The 21,221-nt window shown below is 37.3% G+C and overlaps 1 protein-coding gene across 2 annotated transcripts in view; it reads left to right on the top strand.

The window, feature by feature from the left end:
- The window catches only part of CLTC (clathrin heavy chain), a 64,132-nt gene extending 43,681 nt beyond the window's left edge, over positions 1–20,451 (top strand). Inside the window, exons 14-32 of one of the 2 annotated variants that reach the window (XM_075561506.1) lie at positions 262–425; positions 1,669–1,794; positions 3,158–3,300; positions 5,037–5,271; positions 6,085–6,207; positions 7,258–7,403; positions 7,812–7,995; positions 8,159–8,351; positions 9,035–9,192; positions 9,378–9,542; positions 9,663–9,770; positions 9,851–10,018; positions 10,156–10,305; positions 10,394–10,525; positions 10,662–10,772; positions 11,640–11,810; positions 12,073–12,294; positions 17,681–17,756; positions 19,396–20,451. In XM_075561506.1, coding sequence (XP_075417621.1) covers positions 262–425; positions 1,669–1,794; positions 3,158–3,300; positions 5,037–5,271; positions 6,085–6,207; positions 7,258–7,403; positions 7,812–7,995; positions 8,159–8,351; positions 9,035–9,192; positions 9,378–9,542; positions 9,663–9,770; positions 9,851–10,018; positions 10,156–10,305; positions 10,394–10,525; positions 10,662–10,772; positions 11,640–11,810; positions 12,073–12,294; positions 17,681–17,756; positions 19,396–19,520 — 2,900 coding nt within the window. In that variant the 3' untranslated portion in view covers positions 19,521–20,451. Of the gene's footprint in view, positions 1–261; positions 426–1,668; positions 1,795–3,157; positions 3,301–5,036; positions 5,272–6,084; positions 6,208–7,257; positions 7,404–7,811; positions 7,996–8,158; positions 8,352–9,034; positions 9,193–9,377; positions 9,543–9,662; positions 9,771–9,850; positions 10,019–10,155; positions 10,306–10,393; positions 10,526–10,661; positions 10,773–11,639; positions 11,811–12,072; positions 12,295–13,533; positions 13,612–17,680; positions 17,757–19,395 lie in introns of those variants that run through there. The other variant, XM_075561507.1, reaches the window with a different exon arrangement.
- Positions 20,452–21,221: the final 770 nt, after the last annotated feature.

Raw genomic sequence — 21,221 nt, 5'->3', positions numbered from 1 at the left:
TTGAGAAGCCTCTACTAATTCTTTTGCAACTCTTAAAATACACTGAGCTGGGGTTAAAATACAAATCAATTTTATTGAACTAGTTCCTGTATTAATTAGTTTTGACTCAAATTTCTGAGCAAGCAATTAACTTTTAATATGCTGGCTAGTATTCAGATTTGTTCTGGGAGCATAATAGCATTTTAGGGACTTAAGTATTTTTCAGTTCTGTTATGCTCAGAGGTGTACCTATACTTAATTGCAATTATTTGGTTTTTTAAGGTCTCTTCTACTTTCTGGGGTCCATTGTTAACTTTAGTCAGGATCCAGATGTGCACTTTAAATATATTCAGGCAGCTTGTAAAACTGGGCAGATCAAAGAAGTAGAAAGAATCTGCAGAGAAAGCAACTGCTATGATCCTGAACGAGTGAAGAATTTTCTGAAGGTAAGTGCTTTTTCTGGTTGGATTAAAGATCCATTTTGCATAGTTTCAAATGTCTTTTCCCCAAATGTGAAATTCTTAGCATTCTGAAATTGTGTCTGGGTTATTTCTTCTAAACTTATTACTTTGTGGTTTTCTCTGAAATGGGGAAGGAAACTGGTAAATACTTGAGAAAGACCATCTGTTCAAAAGAATAAATTTAAAAACCATCTCAAAGGAATTGCTCTTCTTTAATTTTAACTCTGAGGAGAATTGTAGTAGTAATAATAGGTTAGGGGTGTCAACCATCAGTGTTGTTTTGGAATATCTTTTAGGCTGCCTTTGAAGACTAAGCTCAAGCTTGCCCTGAGTATCATTTTAAGAAATCTCTATTGTAAAAAGGTCATAGAGTTGTGTCTCTCACAAATGTAGCTGACTATGGCTAATTATGAATCGTGTATAATTCACGAAATACATTAAGCTTAAGCCTAATTAATGAAGTTTTATTACACATGTAGTAAATTTTAGAGAACTTTCTGTGTTGTAGTGAATAGTAGTAAAAGTTTAAAGATACCTAGCTTTGTATTCTTAAGGTCAATGAATTTTGTTCATTATTTAACTTAGCTATACCTTTAATATAATATTTAACCAGTTGCTTTGTAAGGAAAATGAAACTTTAAAGTTGGAAGCTATAAATGACCAGGAAAGCTATAAAATAAACAGATTAAAAATAAGTTTTCTTTTAATAGGAGGACTGTTTATAAAGTTATTAAGTTTAATGCTTTGTCTTTAGGAAGAATTTTAGATGAAAACTATAATCAATATATTTATTATAATGATAGACGCAATTGGTAATTTAAGATCTCACCTATGAATGTTTTCATAAGTTCATGTCCATCACCATTGTATTACTTGTAACCTGCCAGAGTGATGAGGCAAATCATGTAGAATGGGATTTACTGTTAATGAATGTCTTACAATGATCTTTTACATGCTGAGTGCAAATTGTGTCTTCCAAATCTTAATTTGTATATATTTGTCTTTGGTGATAAGTTTAAGTGGCTAGAGGTTGTATACAGGAAGAATCTGATAATTGGCTGTGTGAATCTCAAGTGTTGGCTTAGTTTAAATTACTGAAACTAAGGACATGAGCACATTATGAAATCTGTTGGGGTCTCTAATATAGAGTAAATTCTCATATTTTACATAGATTTGATAGCTCACACAAAGAGAAAATTAAGACTCATGTTTATATTTTTGTTTTTAGGAAGCAAAACTAACAGACCAGTTACCACTTATCATTGTGTGTGACCGATTTGACTTCGTCCATGATTTGGTGCTTTATTTATATAGAAATAATCTTCAAAAATATATAGAGATATATGTACAGAAGGTAAGTAACACTCCAAAGCACATTTTTAAAGCCATCTTAAATAAAGATCTTGGACATTTTACATATTAACTCCAGAAGGAGAAAGGTGGTTTTATTTTATTATTTTAGGGTAGTTTTTTTAAGTGATTTTATTGGGGACTCTTACCAATACTACAACAATCCATAAGTCAGTCACAGTAAGCGAACTTGGACATCTGTTGCCATCATTTTCAAAACTAAATCTACTTCAGCCCCTTGATATCAGCTCCTCTTTTTAAGTTTTTCTTCAATGTATTTTTATTAGACTCTCGTACAGTCCCTCTGAAACTTCCTTCTTTGGGCTTATTGATAATCTTTAGACCGCCCATTCTCAAACTTATTGGCTTACCACTCCTTTTTCAGGACAAACATTACTTGACATACCTCTGATTATCAAAAACATTCGCATCATAACCCATAATCCAGGTAAATGTAGGTATCTACTTTTGCAGGCCCCTGGATCATTCCAGGGCTTTCTCCTCTCCCTCTAAGCAGCATTGCCCACTTTGAAAAATACCGCTTTAGACTAATGCTTAGGTTATGGTGTTAAGCTGGTTGTGTAGAGAAACAAACCAGTGACACTCATCTATGTACCAGAAAGGACTTAATATCAAGAAGGAGTGGAGTCCCAGTTCAGTCCAACTCACGTATATAAATCCAATGTTAACCGGGGTCTCCTCAGACCCATAACTGTAGGTCAGTGATGCAGAAAGATGAAGCAGGATTTGGAGTTGTGTGGATCCCAGGTCATTGGAAGCATGGCAGGGCACCAGTAGCTCTCAAGGTTGCATGGCCCACGTGGGACAGCCATGGAGACAGACCTCAAATCCCAGCAAGCGGCAAGGTGGGAGGGCCAGAGAGAAATTGACTTTACTCAATCTGCCCTTAGACCAAAAAAACCACTTCCCCAAAGAGGGACCATCAAGCTACCACTTAATTGACAGATTTGACTCATCTAGCTTACAGAATCCCTAGCCGTCACAGGAACTAATTAATTATGCTAAATTTCAGGATAAATTAATCTAGATCTAGGTTAAAATTTAGGCTCTTAGCTTTTTACTGAATAACTAAAAAAAAAAAGAAAAGTATCTAAAGATGGAAATTAGTTTTTGGTTTTCTGGAAACTACTCTTGGTGCAAATGGTTAAATGCTCAGCTAATGACAAATCACCAGTTTGAATCCGGAGCCCACCTCAAAAGATTGCAGCCATCGAAAAACTTAAGGAACACAGGTCTGCTCTGAAACCTGGGCACCAGGTGTTGGAATCAGCTGTGGCAACTGGTAGTGATGGTGGTTGCTTTGCTAAGTGGCTTTCTTTGACTTTTTAAAATTGTTTTTGCCATAGGTGAATCCAAGTCGGCTTCCTGTGGTTATTGGAGGGTTACTCGATGTTGATTGCTCTGAAGATGTTATTAAAAACTTGATTCTTGTTGTAAGAGGTCAATTTTCTACTGATGAGCTTGTTGCTGAGGTTGAAAAACGAAACCGGTATAGTAACCTTTTTTAACTAAGAAATAATTTCTCAGTGTGATAAGAGGTGAAAAGATAACTAGTTAGTTGCTTAAAAACTATTCAGTACAACTTGGACAATCACTGAAGATCCCTAATTGGAGGCAGGATAGCTGATAGCTGTGACAAATTTGTTTTCTGAAACTGTATGGCTGATGTGTTGCATAGGCAATCTGTTGGCCTGGCTTATCATTTGCATGCTTTATAGTAGTTACATGTGGTATGTAGGTACCACATGTAGGCTTTTAGGTAGGTTTGGTGCTAGTATATTTAAAAGCTAATTCTTCATTGATAAGTAGTGTAGTATTTCTACAAATTTGACAAGTTCCTGTATGTACATCTCTGGGTTAAATATGTTTTTTACTTTGTAATGTCTTAGACTACTAAAAGAATGTTGAATGAGAGTTTCTAGTACTGATTTAGACCTAAGGCCTTTTTTTCTGGAACATTTTGAGGAGCTGGTGTTCTGAAGTGCTGAGGCCATGCCTGAGTTTGGTAGGTGTGTTAGGGCTTGTTGACTAGAGAAACAAATCCAGGGACTGACACATGCCTATAAGAAAGAGCTACATGTCAAAGAGTATTTGTGTATTAAGGAAACAGCCCAGCCCAGTCCAGATCAAGTCTGTTATCCCTTAAGCCCAACTGTAGTCCATAAATTCCTTTTGAGACTCGCATAGCCACTCACAATAATGCCAGATGCAGGATGTCACAGACAGGTGGGTGGAAAGTCGTGTGGGTCTCCACATGGCTCTTCCAGCTCCAGGGCTTTGGCTGCCATCAGTTTGGCTCCATGTGACCTGTCAACAGGAATCTGTAGGTACAGAGTGCATCTAGCTTCCGGGGAGGAAGAAAGGAAGTTCTCAGAATCCTCATGAGAAGGCCATGCCCATAAGGAGGCATCACCCCTTCACTTTTAATATCCTGAAGTTGACAAGAGATTAGTTGTATAATAGAAGGAAGTTACAGTAACTATATAAAAGGATATCAAGAATACCTATGGAATGTAGAGGCTTAAGTTAACCTAAGTTACTGTATTTAGCTGTCCCCTTAATGGTACACATGGTTTGTAATGGTACACATGGTTTGTATTTGAATGTTTACCAATTGGAGTTAAGAGCTGCAGTGTATTTCAGTTGACATGAGCTGTACATATTTATGGTAGCTTGATGTTTGCTTTTGTTAATAAAAAGAATTGTCTTTACTATAATGGGAATATATTAGTAATAACTACTTGAGTTTTGTCAAAATAATGAAATACTTCTTTTTTTCTCTGGCTGTTTTAAATATTTAAGTCATAGATTAAAGTGAATGGTCATGAAGACCATTGGAACATAAAAGTGATCACTTAGTAAAACCTTGATTCTTAGTGGGATGATGATATGACTGCTGAAACTATTAAACATGGACCCTCACAGTGCTGCTGGGATGTCTTCCCACCCAGCATGCATTTAGGGTGTTGCCCTCCTTAGTTGTTAAATTTGAAAAGAACTTTAGTAATCTGGCCTGTTTCTCATGCTTTTCCCATCTTACCACTGCCCTAAATAAAATTTATATAAAGTCTAGATAGCTGTCAAGTGTTAGGAAAGGTCAGTTTAACTCTGTCTCATCCATATTCTTATCTGGATAATATAGCCAGTAGGTTTAACAGAGTTTTATAAGTGAGGTTGCTTCACAGTTTTAAGTGTGAATTTGTTTTGTTTTGTTTTTTAAACTAGATTGAAACTCCTTCTGCCTTGGCTAGAAGCCAGAATTCATGAAGGCTGTGAGGAGCCTGCTACTCACAATGCACTGGCCAAAATCTATATAGACAGTAACAACAACCCAGAGAGATTTCTCCGTGAAAACCCCTACTATGACAGTCGTGTTGTTGGGAAGTATTGTGAGAAGAGAGATCCTCACCTGGCATGTGTTGCTTATGAGCGTGGCCAGTGTGATCTGGAGCTTATCAATGTGAGTACTGCCAGCTGAACATGTGGGAAAGAAGGGTGCTTTTTTTAACCTGCTATAAAATAGACTAATGGATTCTGAAGGTTTTAGAATGGATTCAGGTAATGTGGAAGGTTTTTAGAAGACAACTCATCACGTTGATGCACCTCATAATGACCATATAGGACAAAGTGGAACTGCCACTGTGGGCTTCTGAGACTATGATTTTTACATGAGTAGAAAACCTCATTTTTCTTCCTCAGAGCAGCTGGTGGTTTCTAACTGCCGACCTTAAGGTTAGCAGCCAAAATGAATAACCATTAAGCCATCAGGGCTCCCTAAAAGACCAGGTGCTTAAAAAAAAAAACTTTGTGAATAATTAAACATCCAGAGAAAGACACAATATCAAGATACTTTTTAAAACTAATTAGCGACTATGCTTCTTTTTTTAAATCATTTTATTGGGAGCTCGGACAACTCTTATCACAATCCATCCATCCATCCCTTGTGTCAAGCACATTTGTACATTTGTTGTCATCATCATTCTCAAAACATTTGCTTTCTACTTGAGCTCTTGGCATCAGCTCCTCGTTTTTCCCCTCCCTCTCTATCCCCCCTCGACTGTGCTTTTAATGTTGGTTTAATTTTAACTGGGAAATTTTGAGGTATAACTTACCTCAATGTCATAGGTGATACAAGAGGGGCAGGTTCCCTTTCCTTTCCTCCCCCCCGAAACCCTGTGAATAAAACAAGATTTGCCTAAACATTTAAAAATAAAGTCAGTCAATTAAGGCCTTTGTTTTTTACCTTAAGATTAATCTTTAACCTCTTCTTTAGGTTTGCAATGAAAATTCTCTCTTCAAAAGCCTGTCTCGTTACCTGGTTCGCCGAAAGGATCCAGAACTGTGGGGTAGTGTGCTACTGGAAAGCAACCCTTACAGGAGACCCCTCATTGACCAGGTAAAATTGGTGGGTGTGCTTAAGGCTCATCTGTTTTAATTAATTACACTTCTGGTTTTGTGAATAAAACTTTTTCCTTCATTACATACATAAATGTACTCTAATAGTGTTTAACTGAAGACAGTAAAAAGTGGAGGATGAAAATTAAAATTATAAATGCATATATGTTAAATTTATCAAAAGACATGCTTTTGGTTATGTATCATTATTAAAAGGAAAACAGTAAAATTAGGCATTTCATAGGATGAGAAAGAATTCCTTTTGACCTGAGAAGTGATTAAATTGATTAGAAATATTTACCGCAATGGTAATCAAGGATAAGAATCTATAAAGAGACCAAGTGGGTTAAATATTACCAGTAAGCACATAACTGCAATGATACTGGTTTTGTGCTTATAAAATCGAAATGCTTATTTTTAAAACCCTAAAAATGTAAATTAGTTATGATGCTTCTTAAATTGTCTTCATAACTAAAACATTCTGGAAAAATACATTGAGGCTACTCGTGTTTAATTCTTCTAGGAAGCTTTTCTAAGGGAAATTAAAATGTAAATTAGTTATGATGCTTCTTAAATTGTCTTCATAACTAAAACATTCTGGAAAAATACATTGAGGCTACTCGTGTTTAATTCTTCTAGGAAGCTTTTCTAAGGGAAATTAATGAGTTAGATGCAAGCTTTCTGGAACAAAAGATTCGTTGCAGGCTATGTAAATAGCTAAAAAGTAAAGAAATTACTGAGTATATGATGTCATGTTGATATAGTCGAATTATATGTAGGCACCAAAGTGGTAATGAGGAGTGGTTAGTATGGGTAATGTTTAAGCAAGTGGATGACTGAACCACATATTCCGATACTTTTTAACAGTTAGAAGTGCACATTGTGTGGGTGCATATGTAAATGTACCTAGGCCTTTGAATTGTAAATTAAAAGGTACTCTGTTCCTTTTCATTCTCTTTTGCCTTTCAAGACTTTTAATAAGAGCCAAATGGCTTTAATAACTTAAAAATTTTTTGAGTCTCAGTTCTTTGTTTCTATATATCCTCTGTAGGTTGTTCAGACTGCCTTGTCTGAGACTCAAGATCCTGAAGAAGTGTCAGTAACTGTCAAAGCTTTTATGACTGCAGACCTTCCCAATGAACTCATTGAACTGCTGGAGAAAATTGTCCTTGATAATTCTGTATTCAGTGAACACAGGTATGTTATGAGGAGGCCCGCCAGTCAGATGCCTGTAGGAGAAAGATGAGACTGTATGCTCCTGTAAAGATTAACAGCCTCAGAACAGCACAGGAGCATTTCTGATCTGTCCTGTGGGTCGTGGGTAAGTGGGCGGTAGTGTTGGACTACTAGCCATGCACCAGGATGATAGTTCAAAACGCAGCTACTATGAGGGGGAGAGATGGTATTAACTCATAAAGATCGACAGCTTTGGAAGCCCTATAACGGTTGGCTGTGAGTCCGAATCAACTCAATGGCAGTGGTTTTAGATCAGGGCAAAGAAAAAGTTTATGGACAGTTCCCTTTCCTGTAGACACAGTTATTAATTTTTTTGACTAATGAGTTGATATTTTAAAATTGCATCCAAAAGTTCTTTTTATCTTGAAGGAATCTGCAAAATCTCCTCATCCTCACTGCAATTAAGGCTGACCGTACACGTGTTATGGAATATATTAACCGCTTGGATAATTATGATGCCCCAGATATTGCTAATATTGCCATCAGCAACGAGCTATTCGAAGAAGCATTTGCCATTTTCCGGAAATTTGATGTCAATACCTCTGCAGTTCAGGTAAACCCACAGAGTCTTCTGATTCAATATATGTATGGTCGTGTGAGGGTAAACATAAATTTATTGCTTTGGCAATAGAAGAGGCAGAAAATGCACAAAGTTTATATGCACTTGGAGTAATGGGAATGATTGATTTTATTTTAACCCTGATTTTATTGTGTAGGTGTTGATTGAACATATTGGAAATTTGGATCGGGCATACGAGTTTGCTGAACGTTGCAATGAACCAGCAGTCTGGAGTCAGCTTGCAAAAGCCCAGTTGCAGAAAGGAATGGTGAAAGAAGCCATTGATTCTTACATCAAAGCAGATGATCCTTCATCCTACATGGAAGTTGTTCAGGCTGCCAATACGAGTGGTAATGACGTCTGTGTACATTTAAGAATTCAGAAACTGTACCTAAACTGTGATTCAGCTAAGCAATAAGAGTTAGTTAGTTACTACATGGTGACTTCTTTTTAAAATAGTTTTTTTGGCATATATTTCACATAACACATAATTCAGTTGTTTAATGATATTAAGAGTTATGCAGTAATTACCACAAATTATTTCAGAACCTTCTTCCTCGTGGCTGTTTGCTACCCGTTCTCCCCCAGTCTCCCTTGTCATGCGTTTCCCCCACCCTCCAGGTGACCATTAATTCAATTACTGCCCCCATCCCAGAATTCATGCACAGAAAAACATCCCCACCCTTCAAAAAGCAATAACAAGAAATTTAAAAAACCACCACCAACAACAAAACAGAAAAACCTCATTCAAAAAGGAAGCTGCATGGCTACTTAAAGTGTTTTTAGACTTCTCCATCTTACTCCAGATATGAAAAAGATGAGCAACGTTTTACGAACTCAAGAAATCTATGTGCTTTGAACTCCCATAAAATCCCAATAGAGTGCTACTTAAACTTTAAGGAAAAAAGAAACTAATAAATTAAAAAAAAAGAAAAAAGAAACTAAACAATTGGCCATGGTAATTGGGAATTTTTGTAATTTTAAATTACTCTAAATTTGTGGTTATGGTATTTCACTTTTTTCTTTGACATAGGAAATTGGGAAGAACTTGTGAAGTATTTGCAGATGGCCCGAAAGAAGGCTCGGGAGTCCTATGTGGAGACAGAATTGATCTTCGCACTGGCTAAAACAAACCGTCTTGCAGAGTTAGAAGAGTTCATCAATGGGCCAAACAATGCTCATATCCAACAAGTGAGTTCCCTGTTCAGATTTTTTATAAAAAACTTTTGAATCAGTAGTTGAGTAACTAACAATAGAATCAACAAAAATTCCCAAGGAAAATCTTTAGGTAAATTTTTAGGCTTTACACTATTTAGTTGTAAACATGAGTAAGCAGAAGTGAATATCTTACTGAAATGGAGTTGTCTCTTTTTCAGGTTGGTGACCGTTGTTACGATGAAAAAATGTATGATGCAGCTAAGTTGTTGTACAATAATGTTTCCAATTTTGGACGCCTGGCATCTACCCTTGTTCACCTTGGTGAATATCAGGCAGCTGTTGACGGAGCAAGGAAAGCCAATAGTACCAGAACATGGAAAGAGGTGATCTAAGCATTATTTTGAAGGAAGATTTAAGATCTAGTTGGACATGCTATTTTAAATGGCTGATTGAATTATCACCTATTTACAATTGAGATCAAATCATGGAAATGTTTATTCTAGGTCTGCTTTGCCTGTGTGGATGGAAAAGAGTTCCGCCTGGCTCAGATGTGTGGGCTTCATATTGTAGTACATGCAGATGAATTAGAGGAACTTATCAACTATTACCAGGTAACGAAGAAGAATCTTTTCTGTGATTCGAGATCCTTTGCCATAGGTATTACCTTAAATAACTGTGGCTTCTTATTTAGGATCGTGGATATTTTGAAGAACTGATCACTATGTTGGAAGCAGCTTTGGGACTTGAGCGAGCTCACATGGGGATGTTCACCGAATTAGCTATTCTGTATTCTAAATTTAAGCCACAGAAAATGAGGGAGCACCTGGAGCTGTTCTGGTCCAGAGTGAATATACCTAAGGTAACTCTTCAATATTGTGGGGCAACTCAGTAGCTGAAACATTCTTACATGTTACAACTAGATCAATAACTGGAATTAAAGACGGGCAGTAAAGTAATTGATTCTTTTTTTCTTTTAATTGATTCTTTCTCATTCAGGTGCTAAGAGCTGCAGAACAAGCTCATCTTTGGGCAGAACTGGTGTTTTTATATGACAAGTATGAAGAATATGATAATGCCATAATTACCATGATGAATCATCCAACTGATGCCTGGAAAGAAGGGCAGTTCAAAGATATCATCACCAAGGTGCGTGCGTGCCCGCTTCAGAGGCACAGCTTCAGGAGACTGCTCATAAAGAAGTGACTGGCTTATGTATGAATCTTCTGTATTTCAGGTTGCCAATGTGGAACTGTACTACCGAGCAATACAGTTCTACTTGGAATTCAAGCCCCTGTTGTTAAATGATTTGCTGATGGTGCTCTCTCCACGATTGGATCATACTCGTGCAGTCAATTATTTCAGCAAGGTAATACTGTAAGGGCGGTGCTGAGTCGGGCTGATATTTGGACAACCTGTAGCCACGGTGTGGAGCATCCACATTGATGATGTGCTATATATTTGTAACAAACTTTTTTTGTTATTTTACAAACTATATTTTAAAGGTAAAACAGCTACCACTGGTGAAACCATACCTACGGTCAGTTCAGAATCATAACAACAAATCTGTGAATGAGTCTCTGAACAACCTCTTTATTACAGAAGAGGATTATCAGGTAAAACTTTGATTCTTTCATCTTCTCAAAATTCAGTTTATAGTTGGTTTATAAAGTTAGTATGTTTTACAGTTTGACAAAAACATTGTCTTCCTTTAGGATTATAGGCAGTAGGTCATAACTCTATGTAGGATTTAATTTCATTGAAATTTTCAGGTTTGGTAATTTATTCATAAATGCCAAGTGTACAGAATTTTTCTTAAATCATGTCTCTGTGGAAAAGTTGTTATTGCTTTATCCCTAAACATCTAGCTTATAGGTAGAGTTTTCCAGATCTCAAATAGACCACAGAACTTACTAGATGCATTACTTATTTACTATTTGATTTGCATAGTAATTGTCTTCAAGAAAGTATTCCCTGTGGTGGATTTTCATGAAAACAAAAGTTAAACTTGAGTTAAGGTTAAGTTGCCTTTGTTTTCTCCCTTTGAGTCAGTTTTGTGTTCTTTTTTGAGTTCAGACTGCCTGCAGATCTGTGTGACTGAGGATTGTGTTGGGTAGTGAGTGTCAGGAGTCTCCCTGGAGCATATGAGCTTACCCTTCCGTTTATAGAGATCTTCCAACTCCATAACCCGTCACATGAGTCCTTAAGTCTGAAAGCCTTGGTAGAATACTATGCCTTTAGGAAATGGTCGGATCTTTGAGGGCTTTATTGTTATTGTTAAGAAGTTAAAATTTGAAAAAAAAAAAAAAAAGAAGTTAAAATTTGAGAACTTTAATACTTATTCACAGATAACTTATTGCTTAAGTCTGTGCTGTTATATTACAGATTACCTTTTGGGTTCTGTTATCTAGAGGGAATGAAATATTTTTAAACTAGAACGAAAACCTTATTGTTTTATTTGGCTTCCTTTATTTCTTTTTTAGGCTCTGCGAACATCAATAGATGCTTATGACAACTTTGACAATATCTCACTTGCTCAGCGTTTAGAAAAACATGAGCTCATTGAGTTCAGGAGGATTGCTGCTTACCTCTTCAAAGGCAACAATCGCTGGAAGCAGAGCGTAGAGTTGTGCAAGAAAGACAGCCTCTACAAGGTGGGTGGGAAGTTGGGTAATCAGTGTATTAAAACTAGCTCTATGTGTTGATAGCATATGCGATGATATTCTAGAAAATTAGAATTTGTTTAAATCTCTATGTAGGTGATAAATTTGATTTTCCTTCAAGAATATGTATTTTTAGCATGTCTATTTTTTCAAACTTTTTACTCACTTGCAATAATTAGTAGGTGCTTTTTCCTTGGTATACTGTGCAATGTAATAAATTTAATGTTTGGCTTTCACTGTTTCCTCTGAATAGGATGCGATGCAGTATGCTTCTGAGTCTAAAGATACTGAGTTGGCTGAAGAACTCCTACAGTGGTTTTTGCAGGAAGAAAAAAGAGAGTGCTTTGGAGCTTGTCTCTTTACCTGTTATGATCTTTTAAGGCCAGATGTTGTCCTGGAAACTGCATGGAGGCACAATATCATGGATTTTGCCATGCCCTATTTCATCCAGGTTATGAAGGAATACTTGACAAAGGTAAAGACTCCTCAAAGTTACATAACATTTTGAATACAAACTTAGATTTTCACATGTTTTTCTCTAGAAGTAAGTCATTTAGTTGATCATGTATATTTGTTGTCTGTGCCCTACTTTTTAATTAGTTGACAAATGACACTGATTGAAAAGGGAAAATAAGCACAATTTCTCAGATTGTTTACCCTCAATGTATATCTAAGGGTTAAGTGTTCATTTTTGTCTTGCATGTTTGCTCCTACTTTGTTTTGTTTTTAAAGAAACATTTGATAAAATATTTTTCTTAATTACTATATTTCCCTTAAGTTAGTTCTTAAAACTTGATGTCCCTAACAGCATGGATAGTGTAAATTCCTTTTATTTGGCTGTCGTTGTTTTTTTAACTTTAATGCCTATTTTCTTTGGGAAGCTGAATGTATATTTTTATTCTCTTAATCTCCACATTTTTCATAGGTTAGCACCTAATTGTTATAAAAAGGTTGACAGCCACATGCTTCCTAACAATAACATGCTGGGGCTGTAATGACCTTATAAAATTTACTATTCTTCTAAGCATCCCTTTTTGATGTTTTTTTTGTTTTGTTTTTAATATTTGTCTCACTTCTCTACAGTTACTAGCTTTCTTGCTGTAAAGCCTTTAATAATGATCCTTAAAGAATCCATTTCCTCAAAACAAAACATATTTAAAATCAAAGTCTGATATCTGATCTCTACAACATGCTTACAGAAAAACCGCTAACAACCTCCAGCATACAAATTATTTTTCCAGCGTTCAAATGATTAAGATACCATCTAATTGTATACCATAACACATGGTTACATTTTTATAAAGTAACATTTTCTGTATGTAAACTATTTAAAAGTTCAGTGTAAGGGACTGTAAGAAAAATTGCCTTATTCTAGCCATTGGTAAAGAAGCTTCCCTTCTCGTTCATAATGTCAACTTGTGAGACCTTGGCTCTCGCTGCTGTTAACCAAAATGCTATACATTTTACTAGAGTTCACACCGCTTTCCTTCACACTGACCATAGCATACATTCTTCTGCAGTAAGCTCTGAAGTTGTTGTTGTTTGGTTTTTAATCTAAATTTTGCTTCCAGTGTGCCTTTTGTTTTCACTTCTCTTAAACCTTTTTAGTGGTTAGATGTTTCTCCCCTAAAGCTTTGTTGCTGATTCTACCTTTTTATGCTCGATATGAAATTTGATTTTTTTTCTAAGCTGCACCTTCTGAATTCCTTTGCAGGTTGATGCAATAAAGGAAAAGGTGAAAGTTGATTCTTTTCCATCTTTAAGTCTGGAGGACTAAGTCTAAGGAATTTGCATGATTTTTTCCCCCTTCCTTTTCTACACTGCTGCTGCTGCTTTTCCCCTCCCCCAATAAATTTTCACTAAAGCCTCTGCAAGTCCCTTGAAACATAACTATCATAGAGCTGTAGGACATTAGTAGATGTTTGCTACTAATCGGCTATTAGGCTTTAGGAAGGGCAGGAGGCTAATCAGTAGTTGGTTCACAGTCTCTTTTAATTATATCATTAAAATCAGTGTATGGTGAGTTTTTACATTAATTCCAAAGTTTCAGGAAATTTCTTTTCCCTGTCAGGATATCTGGACCCTAATAGGATTTTCTTACTATTTGCAAAAAAAATTAAAACAGCCTCTGGTTTTATTTTGTGAGCTTGCCTGACAGTTGTTGAATTTATATAAACGTATCCATGCCCTAAAAGGCATTTTGGGCTTTTTTCCCTTTTCTTTTTTTCCCCTTTCTTTTTTGGTATTGAAGGACTGTGATCCAGTTTCTGATCTCTTGATTCTTACTAATTTTTTTGCTGAAAGTAGATACAAGAGATATACTAGCTGCTTCCGAAGAGACTTTGCTCATGTGCCTCCAGGTGTCCAGTTCTTATGGTGCTGGTCCATTGTCAAGAGCAATCAGAGCATGAGAGCCAAGCTTGCTGTTACCGTTGCTGAGCAACATGGGGTATTTCTATATAGAATGAAGCAGTATAAACTTCTGTCTTCTCTAATAAAGACATCTCTGAAGCTACCTAAAATTTGCTTTTCCTGATCAGTTGGCTTGTCCAAGACCATCAAATTTAGTCACCCTTTGTTTGCTACTTTCCTTCATTGGCTTGTCTCCATCGTAATATAAGTGAAAGGTTATTACAGACTTGTGTCTGGGAGCAAATTGTGGTTAGGGAAGAGTGGGAAAGTAGAGGACAGTTGAAATAAAACGTAAAAGAATCAGCGGGAAGTGCCCTGGGATTATATTAAACCAAATTTCAGTCACCACTGGAACTTAGGGCAAACCTGAGTAAAATGCATTGTGTGTGAGGCCCTTCAGCAGCTAGTAAGCAAGACAGAAAGCGTGTGTGTGAAAAACTGGTAATTGAACTGCAGTGTTACGCATTGTTTTAAATAAAGCATGTACAACAGTCATTGCGATTACATCATACTACTTTTGAAACTCTTAAAGCATTGCTGTGGGCTGTGTGTGTTTCTCGAGAGCCTGTATAGCAAGTCATCTTCCAATCTCACTCTTGCTTCAGTACTTTTGCCCTTTTTTCATGCACACATACACCAGAATAATTGACTGCATGTTAACTTTTCCTCTGCAGCGTATTGCAGTCTCTGTGGAAAAGCCTTTTAAATTTTAATGAATTTCCAAATTGTACAGATGCAGCTGAACTCAGTGACATGCTTACCTGTCATTTTATTTTTTCCCTTTTAATCCAAGGATCAGAAACTTTTGTTACAGATCTTAACAAAAGCTTGTGTTCATAAATGCCTTCTCTGCTCTTCTTTTTGGAGCGATGTAAATTGGGTCAGTGAAAATGTGGCTGTCCCAGAGGCTGTCCCGTTACATAGGTACACTGTTAGTATTTTGCTTAGCTTGATGCTACTCCGATAGGGTGTGTGTGTGTTCCTCTCATATGCCCACCTTGCCCATGGCCATCCTTGAGCATTCTGATACTGCCATTGCTTTCCTCCTCTTCCATGTACTTTGGTCACAGAACTTGTGCATTCCAACATCTGGCGCAGACATTAACTTTTAAACATGTATGTTCACTTAAGAGTTTTTACTTTGAGAATCTGGAAATGTATTATGCAGTAGTAGGGTTTGTTTTTATGTTAGTTGTTAAAGAAGTTTCTTTAAAAAAAGGTTTCTGATACATAAGCCTCCTTTTTTTTTTTTTAACTCTCCCCCTGATAACCTCATTACCTAACTTTTGAGTACTGGTTAGGGCAGGAATGGGAAACCTCTTTTCTGCCAAGGGCCATTGGGATTATTTATAACATCATTCACAGGCCATACAAATTATCAAATTAAAAGTTAACTTGCTGTATTTAGTCAAACAATTAACTCACCCCTACTGTGATGGCTGGACCCTACTGCTCTTTGATGAGGCCTGTGCCACTACCTTACATGGCTGGGTGTTCCCTGCCCCGGGGTTAGCCTGGCAAAATCTCAGCGAGCCTTGATGGAACACTTAAATGTTTTATAGCTGTAGTCATTTTGTGAGCTTGGTGCCAAAACCTGGGTATTTTTATGAGACATCATAATAGTATGTAGTTTGTTTCTTAGGATAATTTGGGATCCTGAACATTTAGATTAGAAAATAGGGCAATAGTGTGCAAAAGCAAACTTAGCTTCCTAAGGTAGGAAAACCCCATTTTATCTGAAGGTGTTCGAAGCTTACCTAAGATTACTTTTCTCAAACTTTTCAGTTCCCTGACAAAATCAATAAAAGGTATATGTTTGTAGAGTTCAACTCAAAGCAATAAAAATACATATAAAATGCTGTCCTAATTTTAATGATCTATGTGAAAACTTGAAGACACTATTTAAAATAATTTCTAATGAAAACAAGGCACTTTAATAGCTTATTTTAGGACCTAGTTTTTATAACTCATTGATGCGCACACATCTATTTTGTGTTTCGAAGGTTTATTTCTTTTTGAGGAACATTCCATGAACATACAGAAAACGTCCCTCCTCACCTCACAACCCGGCACATCAAATTGAGATTTGGAACTCAGTATTACTTAGCATAGAGTCATAGTACTAGACCAAGCATGAAGCCGCGGCGGGTTCTAGCTTTTATATGCGGTTTAAAAAACAAATGGAAGCGTGCAGTGAACATTACCTAACCCTGGGATTCAAGAATCACTTCTCTGGAGAACTATAGACATGTTAGCCCTGAAAGAATTTGTAAAACTTTCTCATTACATCCAAACTCTTCTTGTTGCCATTGAGTCACTTCTGACTCATAGGGCAAGGTACAACTGCCCCTGTGGGATTTCTGAGACCTTAACTATTGTAACTATATTTATGGGAGTAGAAGCCTGTCCATCAAGTCGATTCTGACTCATAGCAACTCTATGGGACTGGGTACAACTGACCCTGAGGGTTTTTCCAGACTCTTAAGAGGAGTAGAAAGCCTCATTTTTCTCCTGAGGAGCAGTTGGTGGTGTTCAAACCGTTGATCTTGCAGTTTGTAACCCAACATGTAACCCACTACACCTCTAGGGCTCCCCATTACATAGAGAAGTAAAGTTGAGGGCCACTGCAGTGGTTTGCCCAGGGTCACATGCTAGCTAGTCATTCTAAGGAATTACAGACTGCAGCGCTGACCATTAATGCATCTAGCCTCCTGGACAGTATTGTCCCTCTTCATGCGATCCACTTTCATTTGTAGTAGCAGCATACAATAGTCGTTTACTTTTGGCCTAATTAAAAGCAAAACTTTACTTCCTCAAAGAAGTTGGGGCAAAATCAGACTTTTCTAATTGCTTCTTAGAATGTAAACCCATGTAACATTAAAATATGCAGCCTGTATTTTATATTTTTCAAAGATGACAATGGAGCCACTTGGATCTTATATTTCAATCCAGCCCTGTAACCATTATCAGCAGAAGCTGTGCACAATTGGCAAAATACAGCTCATTCTGCACAAATACTTGTTCAGTCATTGGACTTAATTTCACTTTTTTGACTATCACTTTTTGGCGGGAGGGAAGTCCTGCCTCTTCATGAGTTCACTATTACTATCTTTGATACGGTTTGAATTCATTTGATAAAGTGGTTCCTTCTCGTTTTCTCCTTCCTTCAGGCTGCATCCTAGCATGCCCAGTTTTAGCCTGGCGTGAGCTTTTATGGCATTTATAAATCCCTCCTTCTTGAGGGTTTATAATGACAGTGCTGAAAACCACCTTGACTGAATTATATGACCATTGCCATTGAACTTGAGGGGGGGGGCGCCTGAGAATGTTTTTTCTAGTCTGTTTTATTTTGAAAGAATTTAACATACTAAGGCTTTTCCACTTTCTGCCATAAACCTAGGTTTATAGTATTTGTAGGGTGATAATTAACATTACCTGTTTTTTCCCAGGTGGATAAATTGGATGCTTCAGAATCATTGAGGAAAGAAGAGGAACAAGCTACGGAGACTCAACCTATTGTTTATGGTAATACTGCTTATTCAGCTTAAAAGAAATGTAACGCGCCAAAGTGTGAAGGACTCCCTCTGCCTACCATCAGTTTTAACTGGAAGCAGTTGTAAATAGGCCTTGCCATTCTTCTCAGACATTCTTACACTGGAGGGAAATCTCAGACAGCATAGTTTAAACTTCTATATTGCCTAGTTTCTGATTGAGTAAATGTTCATAATTACTGAGGAAAACAGTATTAATTAATTCAATGTTTGAAAGACGAGAAGAAATACAAAAGCTGTGTTTAAAATTTGTTACATAAAGAACACATCCTTTAAAGTCTAAACTGGGACACAAAAGCTCTCCTTTGGAGAGCTGTTCAGACAGATAAGGATCTTCAAGCAGCTCTCAAGAGAATTTAGTTTCTGCTTACACCTGGGTGTCTGAACTACTTCATATTTCATACTTGGTGAACAAATTCATCTAAACAATGAGTTTGAAGGGTGTAACTCAAAACAAATTATTAGGAGAGGAAGGCATAGAAAGGATGTAACTGTTACATTTGAAGTTGCTACAGGAAAGGATAATGTACACTTGATGGCTTGATACTTGTTTTACTGTAGAAAAATACTTTGGGAATTCAGGGGGGAGGATAGTTTTGACAAAGTTGGAAGGTGGATTTAGTCTGTCTCCTTAGAGTGGAGAGGGAGAGCAAGATGTTTGAGATGCTTCTGTGTCAGTGACTCGGAAACCTATTTGAGATAGGAGACGGTGGGGACAGAAACAGCAGCTGCAAGATGGGTTGGGGAGCAGTGCTTCCTAGTTTAGCTTGTCTTCTAAGTGTTTATATAATAGGGAGTTGAGGCTACTCAAAAAATAAGTTTAGAATTTCAGGATAGATGCCAGAGTTAGAGGTGATTTTAGAAACTGCTGGTTTCCAATGAGAATTTGCTCGCTAAAGACAACTTAGGTTGACCTGAGGTCAGTATAGTTGTTTGGATTTATATTCTCATTGTAGGTTAGGAGTCCTTGTTTTACAGGGGCAGTGAAGGGTCCTGTGTGCTTTCTCCTTCCAAATAAGCCAGGTTTTATCCAGGTTTTGCGATCAACTACTTCTCATGTCAAACATCTTTGTACATACTGCTTTTTAAAAAAATCATTTTATTGGGGGCTTTTATAGCTCTCTTATCACCATCCATCCATCCATCCATTGTGTCAAGCACATTTGTGCATTTGTTGCCATCATCGTTCTCAAAACATTTGCTTTCTACTTGAGCCCTTGATATCAGCTCATTTTCCCTCTCCCTCATGAACCCCTGATAATTTAAAAATTGTTACTGTTTTGTCATAACTTACACTGTCTGATGGCTCCCTTCACCTACTTTTCTGTTGTCCATCCCCCAGGGAGGAGGTTATATAGATCCTTGTAATCGGTTCCCCCCTTTCCACCCCTCCTTTGTACATACTGCTTTCAGTGATAGGAAGTAACTCATAGTTCTGACCCTCAGTCCTTAGTATCTGTTTGTTTGGGGGCAAGACTTCTCATTGCAACAGGCGCAAACGCCCCGCCTGCATCTCCTTCTCCAGTGCGGTAGCAGAGGCTGCGGTGATGTTGCCCAGCAGTACTAACCATTTCCCTTGCCTCCTCTCCTCCCTCCCCGTTTTTCTTCTCTAGGCCAGCCTCAGTTGATGCTGACAGCAGGACCCAATGTGACAGTCCCTTCCCAGGCACCTTTTGGCTATGGCTATACTGCACCACCCTACGGCCAGCCTCAGCCTGGCTTTGGCTACAGCATGTAAGATGGAAAGCTGATCTTGTAGTCGCCTATTTTCGTACCGAATGAAATACCATCTCTACCCGCATCCCAGTTGATAACGGGAGGAACAACAACAAAAAGGCAACGTTCTTGTAACCTTTATTTCATGAAGGACTACTTTTTGTTTTTAACTATAAACTTGGATCACCTATGTTAAATCTTATTTCACATTCCGCATCATCTTAGAATTTATTTTCAAAGGGGAATAGTTTCAATGTTTTTATTCACTTGGGCTTTTGTCTTCCCCTCTCATTCTTTGAAGAACTGCTTATTATTCAATCTGTTGTGAAGAACCTGATTTGCACTCTGTAGTGTTTAAAGAAAAATGGAAACTCTAATATTGAATCTCTTAAATTTAGTGTATGTAAACAGCTTACAATATGTATTGTCTAAATGCATTTAAGTCTCTTTTATGCAAAGAAAAGCTAAAACAAAAATAATGGTATGTGACCACACAAGACTGTCAATGCCAACAAAGACAACACTAATCAGTATATCCCACATTGGACCGCATTGCTCTCCAAATTATTTGAAAAATGTATACCAACAACTTGCCTGGTTTTAAGATGAGCATAAAAGGCCCTCTAACCTATGCAGGTGTCCCCATTACGCATAGAGAAATGCTCGTGTGTTTTGCTCACTTCATGTGTAACAGGTGCCCTTACGTTGTGTGCTGTATTCTGTGCTTTTTTTGTGGGATCATTCCATTCAGAAGCAAAGAGCGCACCATGATTCCAATCTGTGTGTACTTACTAACCCTGCCCTGAGGTTTGTGTATGTTGGATATTGTGGTGTTTTAGATCACTGAGTGTACAGAAGAGAGAATTCAAACAAAATATTGCTGTTCTTCAGTTTTGTTTGTGGAATTTGAAATTACTCAAATTTAAAATAAATTACTGGACTGTGGACATTAACTAGATTGGTAGTTTTAATTCAACATTCAAGCTTAAACCAAAAGAAGCATCATTTTGATAGTTTAATACTAGATCCTGAGGCAGGGAAGAAGAATGGGGCTTGAGACACATGACAGCATGGTACAGTGTTTCCTGCCCATTCCTCTAGTAGAAAACCACATTGCTCTTGAGTCTCTTTTGACATCAGGCCACCTCCTGTTTTTTTAAGTATAGCTGCTCTTGATAGACGTTTCAGTGGCTGTGATCTTTTATAAGAAGATCACCTGGCCTTTCTTCTGAGGCCCCTCTAGATGGATTGGAACCTCTAGCCTTGTAGTTAGCTGCTGACACTCAACTATTATGTACCTTATTGGAGTCCCCGAGTAGCAGAAACCATAGTCCAAAGAAACACTCCTAACAGTGGTGGGTACATTTTAGCCATCTGTATCATTTTAACCAAATGGCACTTTAGATTTTTATCTAAGCATTTCATTTTAATAAATAGATCATGGATGCTAAATTGTATGAAAATAAAAGTGTATGCCACATAGTATTCCTTGCTATGAACTATAACAATTAAAGTGCCTAAATTATGGGTAGTTTTAAGTTCAGTTTTGAGTGTTTTTTTTTTTAATGGTGTGTGACTGTTACTATGACTAAGAATTCTACTTTAAATTCAAGTTTATTACACAATCCCGTAATCCTTAGTGGAGGGACAGACAGCCCCCAAACCTTGCGTTGCTGTATAACTCTCATGTCAGGTATAATCATAACCTCAGCAAGGGACTTTT

The sequence above is a fragment of the Tenrec ecaudatus genome, chromosome 10 (assembly GCF_050624435.1).
Source record: "Tenrec ecaudatus isolate mTenEca1 chromosome 10, mTenEca1.hap1, whole genome shotgun sequence".
NCBI classification, from domain to species: Eukaryota; Metazoa; Chordata; class Mammalia; order Afrosoricida; family Tenrecidae; genus Tenrec; species Tenrec ecaudatus.
Note: the sequence above shows the minus strand (reverse complement) of the source record. Positions and strands in the feature narration are given on the sequence as shown.